The sequence below is a fragment of the Armigeres subalbatus genome, chromosome 2, assembly GCF_024139115.2.
Source record: "Armigeres subalbatus isolate Guangzhou_Male chromosome 2, GZ_Asu_2, whole genome shotgun sequence".
In the NCBI taxonomy this organism is placed as follows: Eukaryota; Metazoa; Arthropoda; class Insecta; order Diptera; family Culicidae; genus Armigeres; species Armigeres subalbatus.
In genome coordinates, this window is record NC_085140.1 from 372,046,602 (window position 1) to 372,074,001 (window position 27,400).

At 39.6% G+C, this 27,400-nt stretch overlaps 1 protein-coding gene across 2 annotated transcripts in view; it reads right to left on the reverse strand.

Annotated features, from left to right (window-relative positions):
* LOC134217237 (homeobox protein aristaless) overlaps positions 1-27,400 on the reverse strand; it is a 386,363-nt gene that overhangs the window by 51,301 nt on the left and 307,662 nt on the right. For both annotated transcript variants that reach the window (XM_062696011.1, XM_062696010.1), the window contains exon 2: positions 9,000-9,500. In XM_062696011.1, coding sequence (XP_062551995.1) covers positions 9,000-9,331 — 332 coding nt within the window. In that variant the 5' untranslated portion in view covers positions 9,332-9,500. The remainder of the gene's footprint in view (positions 1-8,999; positions 9,501-27,400) is intronic.

Here is a 27,400-nt window from a genome sequence, read left to right on the forward strand (position 1 = left end):
GAAATAAATTCCAGCTTTGAAGCTGTGTGTAAGACACTGCTATCAAAAGAGTTTCATTCAAGCCAATGAAAACCCATCGCAACAAAACTCCTTCGGAAATTCCTTTAGCAATTCTTTCAGAAATTCCTTTAGGAATACTTTTCAAAAATCTACTCAAGATCTCCTTCGGAAAATCCTTCAATAATTAATTTGTAAATTCCTCCAAAAATACTTCTAGAGGAAATTCCAAATGATCTACTGAAAAAATTTCTGAAAATTTTCATAAAAAATAATAAAATCGGGACCGATTTGTGATTTGGGCGTAACTTATTTTGTAAACACACATTGTTTTATGGATTCCGTAAACTGCAAGCGTTTTTATCCAAAACTATTTCCCTTATCTGATAGAGGAAAGTTTAATTCATCGGACGCATGTCGTGGTGTTCTCGTGATATGCTTACTTTAACAAGAATTTGGCTTCCAATGTTTGTTTACAAAATAAGTTACGCCCAAATCGCAAATCGGTTTCGAAATATTTCTAAAGATATTTCTGAAAATATTACTAAAGGAATTTTTGGAGGAATTCCCTTAATAATCCTTAGAAGAATTTCTGAACAAATTTCCGGATGAATTCTTTACGGAGCTTACTAAGGTTGTCCTATAGAAATATCCGGGAATTTGTGAGAATTTAATGAAATTCGAAAGCGAAAGGTCCCGAAGTAGTTTCTGAATTAATTTCAAAGAATTTTCCAAAGGAAGTCCTGTTGGAATTTTAAAATTAATTCATTGGATAGTTTCTGGAGGAATTAAAAAAAAAATGAATGTATGCGTGAAGAATGTTTTGGATGACCATAGAATTGTTTAAAGTATTTACAGAAAGATGGAAAAATGTATGAACTAACACCACACACTCAGTTTTTATTTCTGCAGATCGGCAAAAATCCGCACAGCCGTGCGCCAGCAAAATAAATAACTGATATTCCGGCAAAATAGCGTTTGTTAGCTGATTTTCGGCAAATTATTTGCTGATTATCAGCAATTTTGACTGTAATCTCGGCAAAAAAACATGTTTGCTGGGGCACGGCTGTTCGATTCTCGATGAAAGTTCAACATTTTGCTGAGATCCCGGTAAAAAAATTAAGTGTTGTAACCAGTGGTGTGTTGATCTGTCCAAGACCTTTGAGATTTTAGTGTTGTACAAAAATAACAAGAAACTGTTTAAACATGTATACTGGACACCACCCAACACCCACTGTGCAGAACGCAACCACATCACGATAGTTCCGCTACTCACCACCAAACGCCACAAAAAAGGATATGGATAGTCAGCCAATGTGGGTGGTAAAATCGAGGAAACCATGGGACATTAGCTGGATGGGTGGATGAGTTCCTGGTTATCAAGTTGAGCGACTTAACCGCCATCGCAAGAACCATTAGTTCGCAACTTTTGTATAGAAAGGACGTGAATGCGACTACAAGTTCCGATAAAGGAAACCACTAGCTATTTTAAAGCAATATTAGCGATATAAAAACGGAGTGAGAAAACGGAAGTGAATATTGGGAATCATCCAGGTAATACCATCACTAATCTGCTCCTCGATCATCCACCGCCATCGTTAACCGCCAAAAACTTACCCCATCATCATCCAGGACCCCGGTGTTTTACCATCGAAATTGGCGTCGGCGTTAACGACGTGGTCGTTCCTGGAACCACCAACCTGGAGACCGCGTGAAAATCCGCAGTTTCGATCCGTTGACGTCCTGTGTCTGGCCAACCAAGAAGCTACTCCCAGTCCACTTCAGCGTCCATTTTGTAGCAGTCTTGACTAACGGCAGGAAGAACGAGAAGTTGGTGGAACGGTGGATCAAGTAACGGGGCACCGCCGACGTGTGACCGTTTCAGAGTGGGAGAGAGTTGAGGTAGGAGATAGGCGTAAGAAAGTGGGAAGACTGGTACCTGTGTGCGAAGACGTGAATAAAGTGGGAGTTTGTTCAGCAAAAGTGTTTAAGTGTTTTCTTGGCCGCGATAATCAAGCGCGTACGCCGACCGTGAGGCATTGAATAAGGGGGGTCTCATTAGTGCTGGGTAGGGATCGCCCCATTAGTTACAGTGTGCAGGATGATTATTTCATGACTTTTCGAGGAATTGCTGGAGGAACTCCTGAATTAAATTGAAGTTTGGTAATGGATGGATTGTAATCTTGATATTTTGAGGGTTTTCTTCGTTTGCGATCTTAATTTCAGTGTCAAAATAGGATTTTGTTCTACTTCTGTACTGGATTAGTTCTGACTTAATAGTTCTTACTGCTGACGCCAAATTATGAATGAACTAATTACGTTAGAATTGTTGGTGGACCAACATTATGGCATCGCCATCGAAAAAGAAGAAGTCCATAATATTAAACTGATTCTATGTTGAAATTTTCAACAGAGTTCAATAAATAAAGTATGAAAACGGTAGTATCAACTTGAAACAGTTACTGTCAAAATAAGTATATCAACTGCCATAACGGCCAGTGTGAAAGTATGTGTATAAGGCACTATACCTTGAATCTATTTCTTTTGGATTTTTCATAAAAGATAGGATATAACAAGAGTAACTATAAATTTTGACGGTTACTAGTCTTGTTGTTATCTAATTTCTATCAATGCATAGAAAAAGCTGGAGATCAGTCATGTTCTGTTCTGTATACTATAGTATATCCTATAGGAATGTGGAGGAGCGCCGAAATAGTGCCAGGCAAAATTTTTGAGCGAATCTACGGAATTGATGTTGAAGTAATCTGGCATCGCTGCCTTGCCGTAACCCTCTACGCCTTTCGAAGGGACTCGAGAATGCCCCTGAAACTCGAACTACGCACATCACCCGATCCATCGTCGCTTTGATCAACCGTATCAGTTTATCCGGAAACCCGTTTTCGTGCATTAGCTGCCATAGCTGGTCCCGATCGATTGTATCATATGCGGCTTTGAAGTCGATAAATAGATGATGTGTGGGCACGTTGTATTCGCGGCATTTCTGCAATACCTGACGTATGGCGAACACCTGGTCTGTGGTAGAGCATTCACCCATAAATCCCTCCTGGTACTGCCCTTGCATTTGATTTTAGTCGGCGGCATAAAATTTGGGAGAGTACCTTGTAGGCGGCGTTCAGCAACCCGAGCAGCACAAGTTAGCCAAAAATGGTTACAGCAACTTGATTGGGACTGAATCTGGTCACATATCAGTTCCAGAAACCAATGAGGAACATGTGTGCTGTTAGGGAATGTGATTGCGCGGTAGTTGCTACAATCCAGCTTATCGCCCTTTTGTAGATGGGACACACGACACCTTCCATCCACTCCTGCGGCAGAACCTCATCCTCCCAACCCTTGGTAATCACCCATTGCAGCGCTCTAGCCAGTGCCTAACCAACGTGTTTAAACAGCTCTCCTGGTAGTTGATCAACTCCAGGGGCTTTATTGTTTTGTCCATGTGAAGAGTCCATATGACTGAGGGTAAAGTTCCCCATTCTACTTTTCATAAAAAAAATCGATACGGCCTGTCATCAGTCAGTTTCATACAAATCGGTTCAGGTTCTAGAGGGATGGGATCGAGTCGAGTGGGCGTTGCGGCCGAAACTTATCCGGCCGAAAGTCATTGGGCCGAATAGGTAATTTGTCCGAAGAGGATATTTGACCGAATAGGACATTTGGCCAAATAGGACACTTGACCGAATAGGACATTTGGTCGAATAGGACATTTTACCGAATAGGACATTTGGCCGAATAGAACATTTGGCCGAAAAGAACATTTGGCCGAATAGGACATTTTGCCGAACAGTTCATTTAAAAAGTGAGACGTTTCACTTCTCTTCACTTATTTTCCACTTCGCACTGTGAAAAATGATTTGTGACAAGTCAGAAGTGAGACGTCTTACTAGCCGCTTCTCACTATGAAATGTGAGAAGTGAGAAATGAGGAATAAGAATTGAGACTTCTCTCTTCTCACTCCTCATTTCTCACTTCTCACTTTTCATAGTGAGAAGTGAGAAGTAGGTAGGGAGACGTCTCACTTCTTACTTCGCACTACTCACTTTTCACAGTGTGAAGTGGGGAATAAGTAGATAGAAGTGAAACGTCTCACTTTTCACATCTCATTTCTCACTTTTCAAAAGACCTATTCGACCAAATGTCATATTCTGCCTAAATGCCTATCCGATTCGTGATACGCCTCACTTTTCACTCCTCATTTCTCACTTCTCACTGTAATAAGTGAGAAGTGAGTACTGAGACGTCTCATTTCTTACTTCGCACTACTCACTTTCCACAGTGAAAAGTGAGACGTCGTTCTTCTCACTCTTCATTTCTCACTTCTCGCTGTGAGAATCGAGTAGTGAGACGTCTCACTACTTACTACTCATCTCTCATTTTTTACAGTGAACAGTGAGAAATGAGAAGTGGTTCACTTCCCATTTCTCACTTCTCACTGTAAAAAATAAGAAGCGTGAAGTGAGTAGTGAGAAGTTTCACTACTCACTTCGTGCTTCTCATTTTTTACTATGAGAAGTAAAAAAATGAAGAGTGAGAAATGAGACGTCTCACTTCTCACTCCTCATTTTTCACTTCTCACTGTGAAAAATAAGCAGTGAGAAGTGAGTAGTGGGACATCTCACTTCTCACTTCACACTACTCACTTTCCCAGCGGTAAGTAGGAAGTAAATAGACAGAAGTGAAACGTTTCACTTTCCACACCTCATTTCTCACTTTTCAAATGACCTATTCGGCCAAATGACTTTCGTTCTAATGGTCTGTTCGGCCAAACAACTTTCGGCCTACTGGCCTTCGCACTATGGGGCGGCTCCATACAAGTAGGTGACCAAAAATATGTTCACGACATTTCTGCAATATTTTACACTTATTTCGAAGATTAATTTATTTATTTATTATGTTCATGAACATCTTCAACAAAATCATGATTATCTCTTCAAAGTCAATTAAAATATTTGCTAGAGGTGTTTTTATCTTTATTCGGATCCGTTGTACTACAGGAATTTCAAGTCACTAAAAAACTAAAAAACAAACTGGATATTACAGATTTAATAAATTTTGAAGTCGGTTGCTTAAGTTGAATAAGCTTATTAAAGGATCAGATGAGTTCACAGCACTAATGAATACGTCATGTACAGTTTGCTTTCATGATACTTTCCTGGTAATGATGATACCAAATTTTGTTGGGTGCTATTGCAGCACTCAGCTGCTTTTTTCAGCCAACATTCCAAGTGATTTTGGTGAATAAATTATTATATCCCGGCATGGGCAAGGGCTTTAAGCACCATAGCCGGAAATTCATACAAACTTACAATTCATACAGCTGCAAATATAACCGGTAGATTGCTTTGTAAATACTGTTTAAGTTCTTATACAGTTCATTGCAATCTGAATGTTCCAGAGCTCGTGTATTAATTAGTTCTTTGTTGACATCTAATGTTTTACTCAACTGATTTGGATACGGAAACGCTCGTCGACATATGTTCTTAGTTGTGACTGATCTTGCTCCACATTCCCTTGGCTCCGAAGATAAAACCTTTTCTGTATGAGCTCTTTCTTTAATATCTTTCATATCTATCTCTTTTTAAAAATCTATTTGATAAGATATGGGAAAATGGCACTCGAAAAATCGCAACCATGCGAGTAATGAGGACATTCCCTATCTCTGTCCCTAACTGAGGGTAAATATTCTAGGGGTTTGAAAGAGGAAATATACTTTTTCGAACTCTTAGAATATTTACCCTCATAAGTTCATTGTTTTTCATATTTACTTACTTGATTACATGATAGATAATGGGCTGCCTCCTCTTGGTGAGCCTACCCCTAATTGTGTATCCGTCACCAGTTGCATAAGCCATCGTGTACACAGCCTTTAACGAAGCCTTTGGCATCTTCCAAGTTATTTACTCACTCTATTTAAGCTGTTTTTGATGCTCTTTTAACAGATGTATGAAATATCTATCCAGCTCATCGTAGTCTGCCGTATAATATAAAAATACCCATGTTGAGTGATTCAAAATTATTGCAAATTTGCAGCCATAAGCAGCTGGATTTGGTTTAATTGTATTCTGGGAAGTTCAAAGAAAGTCGTAGTGGTAGTCCCTAGGCGAAACTTTGAGAAACTTTTTTTGTATGAAATATTTCGCATTAAATAGTTTTTATTTTTTCATCTGGCCATTTTAGGATGTTTCACATATGTTTTGAAACTTTTTGAAGAGTTGGAAAAAAAAAAGTTATTATAGCCGAAGATATTGGCAGTTAAAGAATGTATTGATTTTTCAAAAACTTAAAGATGTCTGGTTCTGATACCTATATAGCGATAACCATATGGCTTAGAGTGCTGATATTCTGAGATTTAAATGCTCCGAAGCATTAGCTTTTAGTAGGCCAACTTAAATTACTAATCAGAGAAAGTCAATTTTTGATTTTCGGCCACCTGATTCCATATAGGACTTCGGCCAAATGGTATTCGGCCGAACGGTATTCGGCCAAACGGCCCTTTCCCGTTCAACCTCTTATCGTTAGAAAATTGAAGTCAAAGGGTCACAAGGAGGACGAAGACTGTTTCGTTGAGCACTGGAATCGTTGGAGAATATTCTCGAGTTCGTCGACTTACACCACTGTTGACTTACACTACCGATAGGCCAAACAAAGGATGGCTGTTAACAAATCCATTGTAAAGAATTATCAGATTATCAAATAAAGGGATTTGAAGATTTATATTTATTTTTAAAAAAATTGATTAAATTTTTATTGACACAAATTTTAAAACGTGCGAAGTTTTGCAATTCAGATGCAATTGTTCAAGATCCTTGGAACTTATATTAATTGAAAAATTATGTTTAAACGGTTAGGTATCTCTTGGGTATACAATATTCTGCAAAATTACGAAAGGAATTTTAGATGTTCTGATACTGTCAGAATTTGTGTATCTTGGAACATTAGTGACGTGCGATAATGATATTACCCGCGAGGTGAAAAGGCGTATTGCAGCTGCAAATAGGGCTTATTACGGACTTCGTAACCAGCTTAAGTCCCGTAGTCTGCAAACGAAAACAAAACACGCGCTGTATTCTACTCTGATTCTTCCGATGGCTTTATACGGCCATGAAACATGAACATTAAAGGAGGCTGATCGAAGAGCTTTCGGAGTGTTTGAGCGTAATGTGCTGCGGACAATACTCGGCGCTGAACAAGAGAACGGTATCTGGCGGCGTCGCATGAATCGCGAATTGTACCAGGTATATAAAGGGCTGGATATTATTAAGCTTATACAACACGGCAAACTACGGTGGGCTGGTCACATTGTTCGTATGCCGGAAGAACGTCAAGCGAAGATAATATTTAGTAGAGAACCCGGAAGAGGCCGCAGGCTTCGTGGAAGGCCGCGTACGCGATGGCTTTTTGCAGTTGAAGAGGACCTGAGGGCACTCAACGTTCAGGGCGATTGGCCCAGGATCGAGTCCAGTGGAGAGGGATACTCCATTCGGCGTAGGTTCATCGAAGAGCTGTAGCCCATCAAGTATCAAGTAAGATACTGTCACGCTAATCATAAGCACTTAGCCGTTCACAATGCAAATTACTTTCAATTTTAAATTTTCCGCAGAAATACGTAAAAATATTGAAAGTATAAGTAATCGAAAAATCATTAAGTAAAACTAAAATTGAAAACAAAAGGCAAACAAAGTAGAAAAGAAGTATTTTTTTAAATGAAAGTCATGTTTAATTTTTGAGTACCCAATTTGGGTGATAGAAAAGCGTTATAATTGATGGGAAATATCAAATAATGTAATACTATTCTCACTTTAAACCACCAAATTTATTTATTAGATTCAATTAGAGTCGTACGATCTTAGGATTCTAATGACACTATGAATCTGAATCCTCGTCGGGAATTGCCATGGTGTGAGTCTGTCTCCAGTAAGCATGCACCCGAGCAAGTAAACTCGTTACCGTAATGGGTGAAAAAATCATCCGGAGGACGTTCAGCATGCCGAGATGAGCTGATTGGGAGAATTCAGACAATTTCTACACAAATGTGATTTGTAGTGTGGATCATATACCATTTTGACTCCAATTCCGAACATGACTAATATTCCGAACACGTTTAAATGACCATTTTGGCTTTATTAGAGTAATTTTCTCCATAGATCTTGAACTCGTTTGTAATCTTGACCCTCAGTGCGGAAAACCGAAGGAAATTTCAGTTTGAGGGCGCTATCACAACAAGAGAGGCTCACCGAGAGACGTATTTTATTTTTCTACGAATTCAATATAAATATTTCCATTCGAAAGTAGGTGCTGTGCCCGTACCATAACAGAAATGTAACATCCTCCAAACACTTATTTACGAGCTCCAAGCATATGTTCTGCCGTCTTCTTTTACCATCCCCTTCGATTGATCCACATTTATTGCAAAATTTCAGCATTTCCAACCGGAAATTAAATTTCCAACGCACTTCGGCACATAAAGAGTTTGGCTAAAGTAATAAATTCAATCTATTCTTAAACTCCGGGATATGAATTGCCAGTAACGATGAGATTTAGAAGATTGAAAGAACCACGCGACCGCCCGTGTGTGGAAAGTTATCAAACGCTTAATGGACACTGCAAAATAACTGAACGAATCGATCCAATCTTCGCCTAGTGAAAAGGGAACTCACGCGCCCCTGGCACGTTGCGCGTTACTACACGAGAAAAATGTTGAAAGGTTCATTACTTGGAAAAAGTCGTGCGTGGTTTGCTCCCTTCCCATCCCAGCCACTCGACGACTAGTTGAGTGAAAAAGTTTCCTCAACTCCCTAAGTGATTATTAATGCAATTTAAACTTTGTTGAAGCGCGCAGTAAATTTACTTCAAGTTGTACGGCTGTAGCAGGAGGAGTCGAACAAGTCGAATGAATTAATTGGCTTTTCTAGGTGCGGGGCTGCAAATTCCGGAAGCCACTGTTGTCTACTGCTATGTTTCATGTAACTGGCAAATGGAATTACCTCGTGAACACATCTGGATAGTGAGTCCTTGAGAACGCCTTCTCCAGTTCCTCCAGCTGGAAGCTCGTGAAGGTGGTCCGGTAGCGGCGCTGTTTTCTCTTTGGTTGAAACTCGTCGATCCCGTCGTCGCTGTGCTGGTCGGACATCGGGCTGTTGGGGTCCCCGCCCATCCCCGCTCCGCCGGGACTGTTCATCAGGTGGCCGCCGCTTCCCGGAGTGCTGGACCCCCCGGTCCCGATGCTGCCTCGCTCCAGTGGACTACCCTGGGGTGGCCGAGCCTCATGGGGTATGTCCTCCGCTCCTAGCAGCTTGCCCTCATCCGATATGCCCATTGGTCGGTGACTACCGGGCTGATCTAGATCGGCAAGCCGTGCGATGTTGTAAATTTTGGACCGGTTTTACGCGCACCGCTTCACTCTCGAAATGGGCAGGCTGTCTGTCTGGTGGTGGCTTGTTGCGCGAGATTGGTTGCCCATGCACAGCCTTCGGAATGGCAATCGACTGAAACAGAAACAAGATGCAGGGAGGGAGAACAATCAGTATTATAATTTCGACAAATTTAATCAAGTGATGAAAAGCTAATTTGCGAGATAAAAAGACCCGAAAGTTGTTGCTGTCGGACGGGCATGGCTCATGTAGGTATCGTGCGCTAATAATAGGGTTTAGGGCGGGTAATGTGATCAGACGGAAATAATCGCTGCCAATCGAGTCAGCAGCTCGTAGATGAGAGACAACCCTTCTTTTATTAAAAATTTATCAAGCATTTATCACACCTTGCTTCATCGCTTTAGGTGAATTTTCATTCTTTGGTATGCTCTTTTCCCATTATTGAATTTAGTTTAATTATAGTCTCTGCCACTATTATTCTAAAATTTCTTGTTGCTGGAAATCAGTGCTTCATGATTCAGAATCAAAATAATTAAATACAGTATGTACAAAAATAATAAACCTTAATAAAAAAAAATAAACAATGATAATAAACACTGTTGCGGGTTAAGTCATTTTATGCTGTTCCCATGTTGTTATCGCCAAAAATCTTGGCATTACAGTTTTATCTGGGGTATTGCCGGCGCGCAACATAATGTCCATTAAGCCTTATCAGTATCACGACGACTTTTTAAAGCATATTAACAACTTTTGCATTCATTAGTAATTAACACGACGATATTCCTATTCCGACGATAAAAATTGAAAAAATTGGGATTGGGAATCGAACCCAGCTTTCCAGTCAAGTACAAAATACTGTCTGAAATAGAAATTTCTTGCTGCGACACCATCAATCGTCAAAGTTAATAAAAATTGGCACAGTGTCGTGCCATTTTCACATCTCTTTTGACCAGCAGACGCTTTTTTTTCTCGAACTGGGTCTGTGTCGTCTTTGCCCGCTCGACGACATCGTGATTCCATTTCGCGGTTCAACGATTCTTTCTCAATCCAGGAATGTTTGCATTTTACAATGCGATTGGCGGAAAAAAGGGCGAAACACGACCGATGCGACCAGAAACGAGGAAATATTTGGACTGATTTGTGTCGTTGCACTGATTCGGAAAGAGTAATCTTCCGCGCTGGAACTGGGGCTACGGCTTTGAAACGATGATGCGCCAGAGAGCGGTGTGTGTGTGTGTGTTTATTGGTTTTTAAATTGAACAAAACGTTTCTTTAATCACTCAATTTAGATCGGGCCTGGGCGATAAAGATGTCACAAACAAGCGTGGCGGAGTGCACGCTGAAGAAATATCGAATGGAATTTTCGATCGGATCAAATGCGAATGGTTTTAAGATCCAGAAGTTGAAAGAAGTAAGAATTGAAAGCCCAGTTGAACCTCGTGTTTGTTTTGAAAACTTAGACGAATTTGGTTCGCATGAAAAGTTTGTTGATTGAAAATGTATAAAACGAGGAATTTAATATTTTTTTTCCAGAATAGATTTTTTGTAGATTGGTTTTTAGACGACTATGAATTTGATAAGAAAAATCAAATTTAGCCTCACATGAGAATCGTTGTGCTTTCCAATGAATCATTAAAAAAAACTGTTTGAAATCATTGAAAAGTAATTTTGCTCTTCAAGAAGGATTAAGGTTCTCCCCTGTCGTCACGATTTCTTCGTGAAGTCGCTTCGTGTCATAATGTTATTTATTCCACACTGAGCGAATTTTTGTTTTACATTGTTGCGCTTGAATGGAGGCATCGAAGCAATCAGACAGGCAGCAACTTTGCGATAGAGCCGCAAGAGAGCAACAATCGCGTCGCGTATGTTTAGAGGAACTTCTATTTTTTTTTTTTGACGGTTTACTGGCGGAACTCTGAATAGAGTAGAAACCTCTGCACCAGGCCTTTGATGATACCGTTGCATAATTCCTTTCGAAGCAGTTTGCCAGCCGTACACGGAACATGTCGTCCAAGAAGACGCTGTTGCAACTGAATCGAAGGAAATTACGTTCATAAATAGTCAGACAGGTCTCATGCTAACTAACATCGTAATAGTTTAAAGTCATTTTTGTCATTTTTTTTGTCAGAGTCAAATTATTTTGTCAGTTTTTATGCTATTTTGACGTCTATTGTCATTGTACGCGCTCAAAATCGACCGAAGCAGTTTTTTAACTCACATGGAACATGTTGCCCAATGCTTCATCGAAGAAACTGAGTCGGAATTTTTTTATCAAGTATAAGAAAGTGTTTAATCCTGATTTTTAAAAATGACAAGTTAATAACTTTTGAAGCAGTTTTCCAGCCCTACAAGGATCATGTCGTCCATTAGGACACTGTTGAACTGGTTCAAAAGACATTACATTTACAACTCAAATAGATACTCTCCCATTATCTCATTCCCAATCATATAGATTTTTTTTAATCTTCCGTTTATTTTGGAGGCTCAATTGCCGAATCATATAGATTGATCTGTACGATGTCATTCTTGTCTTTATGGTCAGAAGGTATGAAGTATGCGTTCCTTGAATTACTTTGCTTGCCTAAGTTATTGGTTCATCCTGTGTCAATACTATCAAACACAATGTAAGTTATGTCTTGTAAAAAGTGGAAACTGTTCGTGCATTTAGTCTATTTTATTGTTATTCCTTTGTCAAGGTATTACTATTATTATGTTCTAATAAGTAGCTAAATTGATCGTTTCCAAACTAACTGTCATTATCTATCATGTACTAATGATCAGTTATGAAGTCAGAAGCTTCATCACGCCTATTCCCTACTATAAGTAAAAATTATCGTGAATGAAGCCGTCATAAGATTGTTCATATACCATCATTATAATTTGCGGTATTTTTTATTATTGCTCTTCGAAGTGAGGCATAACAAAATAAAACTGGCACCACGTTCCTAGTTTTGAAAAAAACTTCTACTCAGTGAATCCAGCAGTCGATTCCCTACGAATGTCTTGAATTTTGTCTTGTTTTTTAAATAAATGCCTAGCTAGCTAAATGTAAGCGTCGCGTCGCGTATGTTTAGAGGAACTTCTATTAAAACATTATTGAACTTTTAATTCTTTGTTTCATTAGAGATTGTTTTGGAAACTGAGACATAACCTTGGTGTTGTGAATGTGTTTTCACTGATCTTCATGGAAACTTTGGATGGTAAAACTATTTATTATTTAGCATATTTAAACCTAAATTCCAAAAAAATACACAAATATAATTCATCAATTTTCACTTAGTATGCAAAATCACATGCAAATTTATCAACCGTTTTGTCCCCTTTCATCGATATCGTAAACATTTTTCTCACTTCTCTTGGACATACGTCCTTGGATCCAAAGGGCTGACAGTGACAGCATCATATAATTCGATTAAGCCGTAAATAAATTTCTCACTCGCCATCAGCCTCCACGGTATCGCTCTGGTGCCCGTCGTCGTGTGTCCTAGTCATACCACCTTCACCAGGTTATATGGCGTCAAGTTAATTTTTACAACCGAAACAGATTCTACCGATCAACAACACGGAGGCGACCAACACCGCATCAGTCGTGATCGAGATTATTGAACGGCGCAGACTGCTACGAGGAGCCAGTAGGGTGCACCCATGGCAAAAATCTCATAAATTTGTTACTCGTGCTGAAATTTAGCGCGGACCTGTGCAACCCGGATAGAAATCGCAAAGCAAATCAGTTGAAAGAGGTAAAAAATATATCACACCCTGTCAGTCGGTTGTAGTAAACATTGCTACCTTGTAAATCAGAAGATTGAACGGAATTGAACGAGCGTTGAAAGAAGGTTAAAGGTCTACCAGGCTTCTTGATTCGCGAAACGTGTGAGCCATAAATTAATCGATAAATTTAATTAACTTTTACATTCGATTCCATCTTTTTTTTTTTCAGAGGCACCACGGCGATTAGAAACTTCACCTTCGGCGAGCATCACCCTCCCTGTGAACCGATCGTTAATTTACTCGCAATTAATAAAAACGCTAATTTCGGTTGGCTTCCTCGGAAATGGAAGCGCGGAAAATGCTCACAGGAAGGGATGAAGGATGGATTGCCGCAGACGGAAGGATTTCAATCTGAGCAGAAGCGACGAACCCGTGCAGTCTTTTTTTTTTGCTCAACTCGTGATCGGGCGCGAATACAACGATGACGACGACGAGCAGTAATTTATCGACACCAAATTTGAAAATTGCTTCCCCTATGGATCGGTTTGATTCGAGTGCAGTTGTAGCTGCTTGATGATGAACGATCAACGATCTGTGACGACTGCTACCGAAACACAATGGGCCACGTACGGAAATGTATGACATTCGATTCAAGTCCCCAACTGACTCATTTTTCAAATACTTGTTTTTATGTGGAAATTTGTATGAAATATTTCATAGAAATGTTGCATATGAATATCTAAATAATGATCATTTGATACCCAGGTATTTATTTCTGGACATCTTCTTCTTCTTCTTTTTATTGGAAATACATCCCCACACTGGGACAGAGCCGCCTCGCAGCTTAGTGTTTATTAAGCACTTGCACAGTTATTAGCTGCGACGTTTCTAAGCCAAGTTACCATTTTTGCATTCGTATGTCATGAGACTAACACGATGAAACTTTTATGCCCAGGGAAGTCGAGACAATTTCCAATCCGAAAATTACCTAAACCGGCACCGGGAATCGAACCCAGCCACCCTCAGCATGGTATTGCTTTGTAGCCGCGCGTCGTACCGCATGGCTAAGGAGGGCCCGCTATTTGTTATTTCTGGACATGTGAAATTGTAAAAATAAACAGACTTTCTTAGTAGGTGTTCTTCTCTCAATGTATTTTACCAAATTGGCATTTGAGGACTTTTACCCGAAAAATGTTCTCAAATTTTTATTCCTTATTCTAGGTTACAAAATGGTGAAATGTTTTGGGAGCAATAGTTGGTCCTTCAGAACCAGATTCGATCAAAAAGACAAATTGCCATTTTCCATTTGCAGGATGGTCTTTGAACGGCGGTTATTGTTCCCGTTGTTAATACTTGAACGTATTGTGACCTGGCATTGAAAAAATAAGTTTATGAGTGGAAATCGTCCAAATTCAGCCAAAATGATGCTTTGCTGTGTCCTAATCGATGAATCTCGTTGAAATTTAGGCGTTCGATGATTCAATTTTTAACGAGCTTCATCGCTCACTAATGAAATCCAATTGAGCGAAGCAAACCACTTGGTAACCTCACAATGGGCGTTTTAACGACACGCTGTTAGATAAATCTTTTCAAGCATTGAAAAAAATGAGTACGCTATGAGTATTGAACTTTAGTACACTGATAGCTTTGAAAATTGTTCAGAGTGTAAAATAATCGAATTTTTTTGGTGAAGTCCACCTTTCTTCACTTGTCAGCTCACTTTCAGACGCATTCATAGTCGGCACTGGACTGTCAATATTCGATTGAATAATAGTTAATAATAGTGAATAATAGAATATTTATGCACATTGTACAAATTGATTAATGATCTGAAATCTAAACACGTTAAATGAGTGAAGTAATTTATCACATAGAACTGAATCCGATTTGCATCCGTGAGGCACTTTCAACGGCAAACATCAATATAAACAATGCCAATTATGTTTTTTCTGCACATAGTAAACACACTCAACACTCAATGACAGTCGAATGAATGAGTTCGTGGAGTAGTCGTCTGACTATTTCATTCTATGTTTTGAATAATCATGCGATGTTTGTCAAAATTCGGACTGAAGTAGCTTTATGAAAATGAATATTTTACGCTTTGCTTGTTATCATATCTTGTTCAATTTCGTTGTTTGGTATCAATCTGAGAGAGGCTGTTTACACACTGGCTTTGGATGCTACAGTTGATTAAGATCAATGCTCATCTGCTTCGCTCACACCTTCAATGCCTGAATATGTGACCGTGTTTAAAAAGGATTGCTGGATTAGTGATAATATTGGTGAAACACGATTTGTGAAAGCTAACGAAAAAGGAGAGGCAGTTGCGAGAATTGGTGGAGTCCATCGGAGAAATTGTACAAGGGCATAATAAGAGGCTCGATTTAGGTGGATTGCACAGGTCCAATAAGCCACCTATAAAACCAAAAATTCCGAACAACGAAAGAGATAATACTATTCGATATAATCGACAAAGATCTAGGCGACGAATAATGGATCCCAATTGGAAAGTCGGCACATTGAGCTGCAAGTCGCTAGGTGTCGCATCTTGTGGCAGGAAAATCCACGATGAATTACATCCCCGCAACTTCGACGTTGTGGTGCTACAGGAATTTCCCTGGACAGGACACAAAGTGTTGAAAACTGGCATCGAGCGGCTACCTTCTACCAAAGCTGTGGCACCACCAACGATCTGGGAACCGGATTCATAGTGCTGGGCAAGAAGCGCCAACGCGTGGTTGGGTGGCAAACAATTAGCGCAAGGATGTGCAAGCCGAGGATCAAAGACCGTTTCTTCAACTATAGCATCATCAACGTGCACTGCCCACGGGAAGGGCGACCCGACGACGAGAAAGAAGCGTTCTATTCACAGCTACACTCTAACTTTCATCTACTTAGTGACTGAGTTAAATTTTATCGCCCTCTTTTTTCTTTCCACTGAAATGTTACTCATTTTCCGTCAAAAGCGTAACTACTCAAAACTATGATTGAAGCGTTGTTCAGAGATTCCTTTAAAAAAGGAATCAAAACCGCTTCCAAGAGCTCGCTCGAATGATCGAGTTCATTCAGCAGATATAAGGTTTTGACACCCATTGCCTTTCTTCCTCTAATATTTCTTTTGGATCGGACGAATTTCGCTTAAATCATGCCAATGTTGACTGTAACAATCAGGGACATCCAAGGTAAACTTTATTTCATCAGACAAAAAAAAAACTAACAAGTTTCCATTCATTAATCCAGTGCCTCCAATTCTGCGCAAATTTCAACCGATTGATTTTAAGATTTATGTGTAGAGGTGACTGTGCAGACTTAAACCCCTTTTCTCATTTCCGATTTTTGGAGTGCTGCCAAAAATCGAATTTAAAAATTATTAGGGGGAAAAAACTTGTGAAACTTGCTAAAAGCAGAAAGGTGCTCTCTGATTTTTCAAATATATTTGCTCCAAAATACGCAGATTTTCAACTTGTTATGTGATTTCATAAACGAATTTTCATACAGAATTCAACAGTGCATGCAATCTTAGAATTTAGAAAGACTTGATCCCCTTACTATGATATCTACTCAATAAATATTTGATCAAACCAAACCTACATCAAATCTGTCAAATCTACACAAATAAATAAATTTCTATTTTTTTTTTTTGCCAAATTGTTGTGTGGGTTGCAAATGGGGGATAGCTTGAATTCCAAATATTCTAAAATTCTGATGGAATCTTAACATTTTGACCAGTACAGATCCTTGAGCTTTGAAAAAATAAAGTATTTGGTAATTATTAGGTAAAGTTGTTCAAATTCTTAAAACGATCAAACCGTTCTGCAGAATCAATCCGAATTATAACTTACCAGTTAATAATCCTTTGTCTATAGAGAATCTATACTAAAAATACGCTAAAACGAAATTACTTTGTTTCGCGGTAAAACATGGGGATCAGGTCTCCCCACCTTCCCCTAAGCTGTGGTTTTTGCTATGTTTTCGTCTGTTTTACCTGTCAGATCCATTTATTACGTAACAGAAAAAATGGAAATTTTCGAACTCCGTTTCCTATGTCACACTTTTTGTATGAAACATCTGAAAGCTTTGTATGGATCGTCACACATCACTCAACACCCCTCCCCCTCTAAACGTTACGTAATTTGTGGACGTTCCCCCATGACGCATTGAGAACGCAACTAACGGAACTTTTGCGAACTGGGAGATCAAGTGATGTTTCGTTGTTTCGGGCCGAATTTGTCCCTTTTGCCTGAGTGCAAATTTCTTTTGGCACGTACCTTGCATTCATATTTCTCGGGATATTACTTCAGGCAGATAACCGATCAGAATCCAGATTAAGCAGTTCAATCATTTTGCCTTCTAGTATTTGATTGAATTATAATGAAGTGTATGCTTGTACACCTAAGTGTAGTGAAAACGATTAGCCATCTGATTATTTAAAAGTAATTAAAACAACATATTTCTTCAGTGTAAGAATGTCAAAATGAAAACATCTTAATCTTAATCTTAATCTTAATCAGTGTATGAAAAAGTTTCTGGAAAAAACGAATCAAATGGAAATAGAACGTTTGTCATTGCTACGGGTGCACGAGGGCCTCTATTTTTCATGTGCTCCACTATGTTGCAATGCGTACAGCTATTTCCTAACTAAATATGCATATTAAAGCATCCCGGTGGATATGACTACCATTGTAAATAGTTCAATACGAACCTTGCGAAGTTATACCTTCGATTCTTATTCGGCTGTTATTACTCTATTAATCGCAGTTTGCAATTTAAAAACAGGCACTTTCGGTGCAACACGCGAAGGAATGGTACCTGAAACCTTGCATTTGCTGGGTGACGATTTTGTTTTTTAATTGTGTTATTTTAATTTCAGGGCCTACTTTCCATTTCAATGGCCAGAAAGCTTAGACAAATGAAAGAAAAGGTAAATGATAAATTAATTCCCGGTGCCTCACGGTACAAAAACAACGAAGAGAACACTTACTTCGACTCAGATGTAGAAAGACTTTCACGAAATTAGGCTTTTTTTAGTAGTCAAAAACATTTCTGATTTCTATTCTGTTTTTCAACGTGCTGAAGGCAGAATCACGGTAATCTGAAATCAAATACTTATGGAGAATAGTATAAGTTAGCGCAAAGAGTTTTGAGTGACTTAGTTTAAAGGGTTAATGTATATACTGCATGGGGTACAGTTTTTAATCTCGTACCCTGACCTATATTACAACAGAGGTTGAAGCAAGTGTTCCAAAAATAATTATAATATTTAATAGAATAGAATAATTCAATTATATAATAAACTCTTGCCAGCCTACTTTTCTATTTAATTTATTAACTTTTTGTTCTTTAACCGATTCAATCCGGATTTTTTTTCGTCGTATTTCAACATAAATTTTGGACATTCTGCTTCAAAAACGTATGCAAACCATGAAAAAGTAGAAATATGGGGTAAAATATTTTTTGAGATCTTCTAGGGCCTCCAAACCTTCCTTGAGTTCAGATCTGGATGATCTACATAAACAACAAAGCGTTTTACGGGCCTCAATCCTTATTTGAAGTTGGCATTGCTACTTGAGACATAATTAACCTTTTTTATCAAATTGCAGTGTTACCAAAACATCAACGGTACTCCAAACTATTCTTCTGTTAAGATCTTCGAGGTCTACAAAATCAACAGAGCAGTTCATAGGTTCCCGAGCTTGTGTAATAGTTGGAGGAGCCCCATGGGAAGTGATCATGTCAATATATAAAAACATCCACATTCCCAGAATATCTACGGTACTCCAAACCTTTCTTGAGTTCAGATCTTGAAGTTCTACAACACCAACAGAGTGATTCATAGGGTCCTGAGCTTGTACGTTAGTTGGAGCAACCCCTTGGGACATCATTACACCAGAATATGCAAATCACAGCATTCCCAGAGTTCCTGGGGTAATCTAAGTCATTCTTGAGTTCAGATACTGGAGGTCTTCAAGACCAACAGAGTGATTCATTGATTTCCGAGCTTGTGTGCTAGCTGGAGAAGCCTCATGGAACATCATTACACCAGTATATACAAAATACAATATTCCCAGAATATCTACGGTACTCCAAATCATTCTTAAATTCAGATCTTGGGGTCTATAGAGTGGTTCAAAGGTTACTGAATTTATGTATTGGTTGCAAAAACCCCATGAGACATCATTATACCAGTATAGGAAAATTAAAACATTCCCAGAATATCTACGGTACTCCAAACGATTCTTGAGTTCAGATACTGGAGGTCTATGAGGCCAACAAAGTGGTTCATAGGATTTTGAGCGTGTGTGTCAGTTGTAGAAACCCCATGGGACATCAATATACCAGTATATACAAATCATAACATTCCCGGAATATTTACGGCGCCATACATGAGTTCAGATATTGGAGGTCTAAAAGACCAACATAGTGATTCATGGATTCTGAAGCTTGTTTGTTAGTTGGAGAACCATCATGGAACATCATTACACCATTATATAAAAATCTTGTTAGTTGGAATTGCTCAAATGGACATCATTACGTACACAATACGTAAGTACGAAAAAAAACTTGTTATTGTGATCACGGTATGTGCGGTAAGACGCGCGGCTACAAAGCATGACCATGCTGAGGGTGGCTGGGTTCGATTCCCGGTGCCGGTCTAGACAATTTTCGGATTGGAAATTGTCTCGACTTCCCTGGGCATAAAAGTATCATCGTGCTAGCCTCATGATATACAAATGAACACTAAGCTGCGAATGAACACTAAGCTGCGAGGCGGCTCTGCCCCAGTGTGGGGATGTAATGCCAATAAGAAGAAGAAGAAGAAGTGTTATAGAATAAAGCTTGGTACCACGGCGTCTCTTGATGACCGGCTGGGCTATACATGTGAATTATTGCTACTCCATAATCGATCAGAATTAGAGTAAGTTGCACCCTGAAGGCGTTGGTACTCTCATACATACTTGTTTCATACTTATTATACATATATTTATTTATATTATTTTATACGATATGTTTACCCAAGTGTTAACCATTTCTATACGTATTGAAACCACCAAGGGGTATCATGAGATGACGTCTAACCAATAAATGAGGATTGCGTACCAAGAATTAAATAAAGTCCGCAATACATTAAATTGACAATATAATTGGTTTCAGTATTGCACGGAAGTGGATGTTACTAAGACTAACATTTATATGTAAGAGTAAAGTAATTTACGTATGAATAATATCACAAAATTTCATTTCAAATGCTTTTCTCCATACTTATCCCAAAATGAATTAAATGTAATAGCTAAATCATGTTGCTAAAAAATCTCTCTCTAAGTTCCTCTGCAACCATTTGATGTGATTCTGCGAGATCGTCAACAGAAGGCGCTTCAGTAAAACTTTCGAATCGACATGTTAAGCTCTGGTGCACTGCTGCAAACATGCAGCACACTAGGAGTAAACTTTTTAAAAGCAGTGTACCAAAAGGAAAAATTTAGTAGACTAACAGGTGACAGGTCATTGTATTTTTTTTTTCGAGAAATGCTCATTATTGCTGAAATTTGTGTAAGGTGGTTATCCACAAATTGCGTGACGAATAATAAAAAAACTAGAGGTTCATTACAAGAAGTGGCGAAGGGAAGAGGGGTGTTGAAAATAGTATTTGTACGTACTATATCGATATTCCCTAGATGTCCTTCACCATACATTTTTTTGGCGGTAAATTCATGCTAGACCATCATACATCTTCTTGTTGATCGATTTGAATATAAAGAATTGAACTCATGGACAATTTGTATTGTCGTACATGTTCAACGAATCCTACAATGTGTCTATAATGGTGTAACGAAGTCCAGTAGAGCTATTCCAACTCATAAAAATAGATGGGATGACGTAGATCTCCATGTTGATCGATTTGAGTATTGAGATCTGAACTCATGGACAGTTTGGAGTGTCGTCGATGTTCAACGAGTTCTGTAATGTATCTATAATGGTGTATCGAAGTCCCGTGGAGCTATTTCCACTCATAGAAATAGTGGAGACCTCAAAGATCTTCGTGTTGATCGGTTTGGATATTGGGATCTGAGCTCAAAGACAGTTTGGAGTGTAGATGTCGAGCGAATTCTGTAGCGTGTCTCTAATAGTGTAACCAAATCCTGTGGAGCTATTACAACTCATTTAAATAGTTGAGACATCGAAGATCTCTATGGGGATCGTTTTGAATATTCTGATCTGTACTCATGGATAGTTTGGAGTATAATAGATGTTCAACGAATTCTGTTATATATTTATAATGGTTTAATGAAGTCTCATGGAGCTAGTCCAACTCATAAAAATAGTGGGACATCAAAGATCTTCTAGTTGATCGATTTGTAAATAGGGATCTGAGCTTGTTTGGAGTTTGGAGTGTCGTACATGTTCAACGAATTCTGTGGTTTATATCTTACTGTGTACCGAAGTTCCGTGGAGCTATTCCATCTCGTAAAAATAGTTTAGACATCGGAGATCTTCATGTTGATCGTTTTAAATATTATGATCTGCGCTCAAAGACAGTTTGGAGTGTCGTAGATGTCGAACGAATTCTGTGATGTGTCTATAATGGTGTCACGAAATCCCGTGGAGCTATTCCAACTCATAAAAACTAGTGGAGACATTGAAGATCTTCATGTTGATCGATTTGAATATTAAGACCTGTACTCAAGGATAGTTTGGAGTGCCATAGATGTCGAACGAACTCTGGTGTGCCTGTAATGGTGTTACATGAGGTATCATGGAGCTATTTCCACTCATAAAAATAGTGGAGACGTCAAAGATCTTCGTGTTGATCGATTTGAATATTGGGATCTGTACTCAAGGATAGTTTGGAGTGTCGTAGGTGTCGAACAAATTCTGTGGAGTGTCTGTTATGGTGTTACGAGGTATCCTGGAGCTATTCCAACTCATAAAACTAGTGGGGACATCGAAGACCTGCATGTTGATCCATTTGAACATTGGGATCTGTACTCAAGGATAGTTTGGAGTGTCGTAGGTGTCGAACGAATTCTGTGGAGTGTGTAATGGTGTTACGAGGTATCCTGGAGCTATTCCAACTCACAAAACTAGTGGGGGCATCGAAGATCTGCATGTTGATCGATTGGAATATTAGGATCTGCACTCAAGGATAGTTTAGAGTGCCGTAGATGCCGAACGAATTCTGTGGTGTGTCTGTAATGATGTAATGAAGAACCGTGGAGCTGTCCCAACTCATAAAAATAGTGGGGACATCGTAGATCTTTTTGTTGACCGATTTGAATATTAAGATCTGAGTTCAAGAACTGTTTGGAGTATCTTAGGTATTGAAAAAGATCTGTTATTATGCAGGACAGGTGCGGGATATTATCATAAAGCATTTCAATTTCAATTATTTAATCAGAATGTGGTAAAAAATGGTGTTGGTTCCTTAGAACATCAAAATTAGAACTCAAGGATAGTTTGGATACTCTAGATCATCCTAGTGACCATAACCTGACCTGGGCAATATTTTTCCTGGATGGAACAATTTATTTTGAACATTTTTGCTGAAGAAAGCAAAACTCTATCTCTTAAAACTGATTTTCGACAACTGATTTTAGTCTTGGGTCATATATGACCCATCCGGATTGAATCGGTTAAAAGACCAATACTTTTTTCAATCATTATTAGGCCGATACAAATATTTAAAATCTATTTTTTCTCCCTCCCTCTGATTTTTTTTACCAAAAAATAATATTCTGAGGCGGCAACAAAATAAATTCGGATAATTTTGAGGATTTTCAAAACCTTCTTTAACATATTCGAGGAGTTTTTTGATTTTTTTCATTTTATTATTTATTTTTTATTATCCTCCCCCCTTGACCTTTCGGAGACCAGTAGGACAAAAAGTTAATTTAATATTTGTAACGGCCTTATAGTGATTTTCTCAAGGAATAGGAAGTTCATCACTGAATGTCCAATACTGCCTATGATGCAATGATGCAATAATGACTCTAGAGTAATTTCAAAAGTTGAAACAAATAAAACACATCCATACTATAATATATGACATTTTAAATGAGATCAACCAATTTAAAAAAAAAATCGTATTACCGTTAAAGTTTGTTAATGTTATGTTTATGTGGTTATTTTTGTGCCAATTCATACGAATTTAAGTAACATGCATTCATTGATGTGTAGAGAACCCGGAAGAGGCCGCAGGCTTCGTGGATGGCCGCGTACACGATGGCTTTTTGCAGTTGAAGAGGACCTGAGGGCGCTCAATGTTCAGGGCGACTGGACGCGATTGGCCCAGGATCGAGTCCAGTGGAGAAGGATACTCCATTCGGCGTAGGTTAATCGAAGAGCTGTAGCCCATCAAGTAAGTAAGCATTCATTGATGGCGTTGTTTACCATAGTATAATAAATGTCAGTTTATTCACATTGGCTCCCGAGAAACGTGTCGCAATGTCTTATGCACTCCATTTAATCCAGTCCACCTATCATATATACCGGTGAAAGAACGACATCCCTTGCGAGGAAGTCTATAGCATCATCCCTCAAGAGCGTCACACGAATATCAGCTCCGTTCAAAGTGGGAGGGAGATTTTGTAGGATTCGAGGAGCAAGATTTGAGCTCTGTGTATATGGAGAATGGAAGCCTTCGAATATCAGTAAGCGATGATGTAGACTCTGATGGCAGTTTTTGTCGATGATCCGGCGAAACAAATCACCAGAACACGTAAGCGAACCAAAAGAAAAGCAGTGGAACGTATGCTTTGAGCAAAGAAACAACGATTGACCCATGATGTACAATTTCTGAACTGTGGATGCAAGAAGCGATGTTCGTATATATTCTCGAAAGATGAGCGAGCTCAAGAAAATTGTAAGTACTGCATTCGGCCGAGTGGCATTTATACGAGAAAGAGTACCTACATCGAGTGGCAATTGAATGGCGCGTGAATAACTCATATTGCTCATATGGATGGCAAATTCAAAAGGTTCCATTACCAGTTTCATTAGATGCGGAGAGTTCACGAAAGTGTGCCGAAAGTTTTTCCTCAACAATATCGATTTCAACTAAACATGCGGGTACATTTTTGATAAGATTTTTTTGTCTTTATTAGCGAGACTTTCAGCCCAAGGCTGGCTCGTCTCGTTGATAAGATTATTAAGATAACAATTAATATTAATAATTGTTTGCGAGCGTCTTAGGGGAAAATAACAATTAATATACTAAATGATACTTCTTAAATTCACAGAAATATGTTATACCGTTGTGTAACTAATGAGCATGACAATGTGCCTAGAGAACAGAAACGAGGCAAATACATTCGTAGTACCACGAATACGATGCAGTGGAAAGCCACATCCTGAGTTTCAATATTTCTATATCTCACTATAGAAGACAACACGCCCCCAATATCAGAAAACACGCGATCCTCAATTGCAAGTCAGCTACGAATTCTACTGTCGAATATTGAAACGTCTCAATATTTTTTAGTCAAACTAGGACACGAGCAATGTGAAAAATGCGAGATTGGAAAGCAGCATAAGTTAGATGTTAATCATGAAGCGAGATTCCTTCCAAATGAAGCAGTCTGCTCAATTTGTGAAGATTATGACGCACGCATGAAACTGGCTGATCGCGCCATGGATGCGTATCAAAAAGCGCAGACCGGAATACGGATGCGTTGTGTTGGCGGTTGATCTCCAAAATGAATGATTTTGTGTAATTTTTCGACATTGTTTGCAACTTGATAAAAAAATCTCTTGTTATTGTGATTAACTAAATCCTCATTTGTATTACGACAGACACATGAACGTTGGTCTTGATTTTAAGCTCGTCTTTAGTTTTCTTGGGTACTTGAATCGATTATGATAAACTTAATTTTCCAAGAAAGCCCCAGATTAATGCATCTAGCGGTGATGGTGTCTTTCTCGCGTATTATAAAACAAGAAAACACATAAGAGTAACAAGAAAAGCACATAACAGAGGTCAAAATTGCACTTTAGGGAGATAGATTCAGTTATTTCCATCAATTCACATTTATTTGCGTTCATTTGAATGCATTGCAACAGTTTAAAAAAAATCGAAATAAAAAATTCGGACAGAACTGAAATAGCCGTGGCAGCCCCTAGTGCGAATTCCCCCACTCTAGGATGTAAAAGCCACCCAGCAACAGACGTGAGTAATCCGGTTGAGCGGATTGAAAAGCAGCCTCAAAAGATAGCGAGCAAGCAGGAACTGGAGACGAAGCGTCTTGAAGGACGATTAATGGCGATGGAGATCGGCAACACCGATTCAACGGGAGTCAAGTCCAGCGGTTTGAACGTGAACGCTGGTCCGTTTGATCCGAATTACAATTCTGGCCTTCCATCAGCAGCTGGTTCACACGAGTTGAGCAGAAGTCAAATTGCTGCGCCGCAAGCAGTGGCCAACGAACTTTCTATCTTCACTGGCAACCCCAAAGAGTGGCCCCTGTTTATTGCTACTTATGAAAGCACCACCAGAATGTGTGGTTTCAACGACAAACAGAATTGACTTCGGCTTCAACGGAGCTTGAAAGGAAAGCCCCTCGAGTTGGTAAGGAGTCGCTTGCTGTTCCCAGCCAGACTTGGAGGAGATATCAGCATGCTACGGACCCTGTTTGATCGCCCGGAAGTGATTGTTCACTCGCTAGTATGCAAGATTCGGGAGTTGCCTGCACCGAAGACGGAGAAACTCGGAACTCTAATCGATTTCGGGGTAGCGGTCCAGAACATGTGTGCGACGATTGTGGCCTGCCGCTTGGATGAGCATCTGTGCAATGTGGCGCTTCTTCAAGAGCTTATTGAGAGGTTGCCTTCAACCAGAAAAGTTCGACTGGGCGAAGTATCTACAGGCACTCCGGACTTCAGTACTTAGCTAGGTTTACTTACAGAGGTCGCGTGTGTAGTTACGGTCCCGCCGTTGATCAGTACCTGTACCAGTACCAAGGCGAAGGCGAAGGGAGGAAGTGTAGTTCTAGCCAGACGTCGAGTATGTTTCCACCGGAGCCAGTCAGTAAGCAATGCGTCATTTACCAAGAAGATTGTAGTAAACTATAGTTTGAAATCGTGCAAAACGTTTCGCGAAATGAGTGTTACCGCACGGTGGCTGCGCTGAAGCAGAACAAATTATGCCGAAAGTGTCTGGTAAAGCATTTTGGAGCCTGTGAAGTAAAACAAGCCGGTGGGAAAAAATGATTGTTTGTATATGCATCATGGCGATAGGAGAATTTTCAAGCGTCAACATCCCGGAGCGGTGCAGAAACGCGTACTGAAAGGTGTAACACGCATGTGAGCAACATTGGCAAGGTTCTTTTCCGATTCGTCCCAGTGTATCTCCACGAAAGAGGAACGTCAGTACGTTCCTTTGCCTTCTATGACGATGGGTCATCTGTGATGGAACACAATTTGTTGGCAGAACTTCAACTTGAAGGTAAATCGTACTCTTCGTACTTGGAATGGACCTCAGATCATCAACGGAAAGAAACGAATTTTGTCATGTTGGCGCTGGAGATTTTCGGAGTACATGAGTCCATAAAGCAGTGAAAGCCCATTTCTCGCTAGACAGCCTAGGAATAATAAGCCCGATCAAATCACTATTATCGAAGGGAAACGAGCTGCTGGAAACCCTGACCGTCTTGAAAGAAAAACGGTATAAAACAGGTTTGCTGTGGCGATATGATGATGTCCGACTTCCGGACAGCAAGTCAATGCCCGAGTAGCACACTTGTCATATATCAGTCACTGTGATTCATATGCGACCAAATCCAGTCACATTGGAGTTGCTGCAACCAAATCGATCTAAACTGTGCTACTATGGTGGCTATGCGGCTATTGTGTTTCGAAAAGCGAATGCAACGCAAACCTGAGCTGGCGGTAGAGTTGAAGAAGAAGATTCGGAAGTACGAACGCAGCGGGTACATCGAGAAGCTGACGGAGAGACAACTGGCAGAGCATTTTCCTCGTGTGTGGTACCTTCCTATCTTCCCTGTTGTGAATCCGAACAAGCCTGGAAAACTACACATCGTATGGGATGCCACAGCAAAAGTGTCAGGAACGTCGCTGAATTGTTTCCTACTGACTGGCCCAGATCAGCTCACTTCTCTGCCATCGGTACTGCGTCGTTTTCGAGAACATCGTATTGCCGTCACTGGCGATATTCGCGAAATGTTTCACCAAGTAATGGTGAACAAGAACGACCAACAGTGCCAACGTTTCCTGTGGCGTGACGGCGAGTAAGACCGAAACCCAGATGTCTACGCAATGAAGATTATGACCTTCGGGGTTACGTGTTTGCG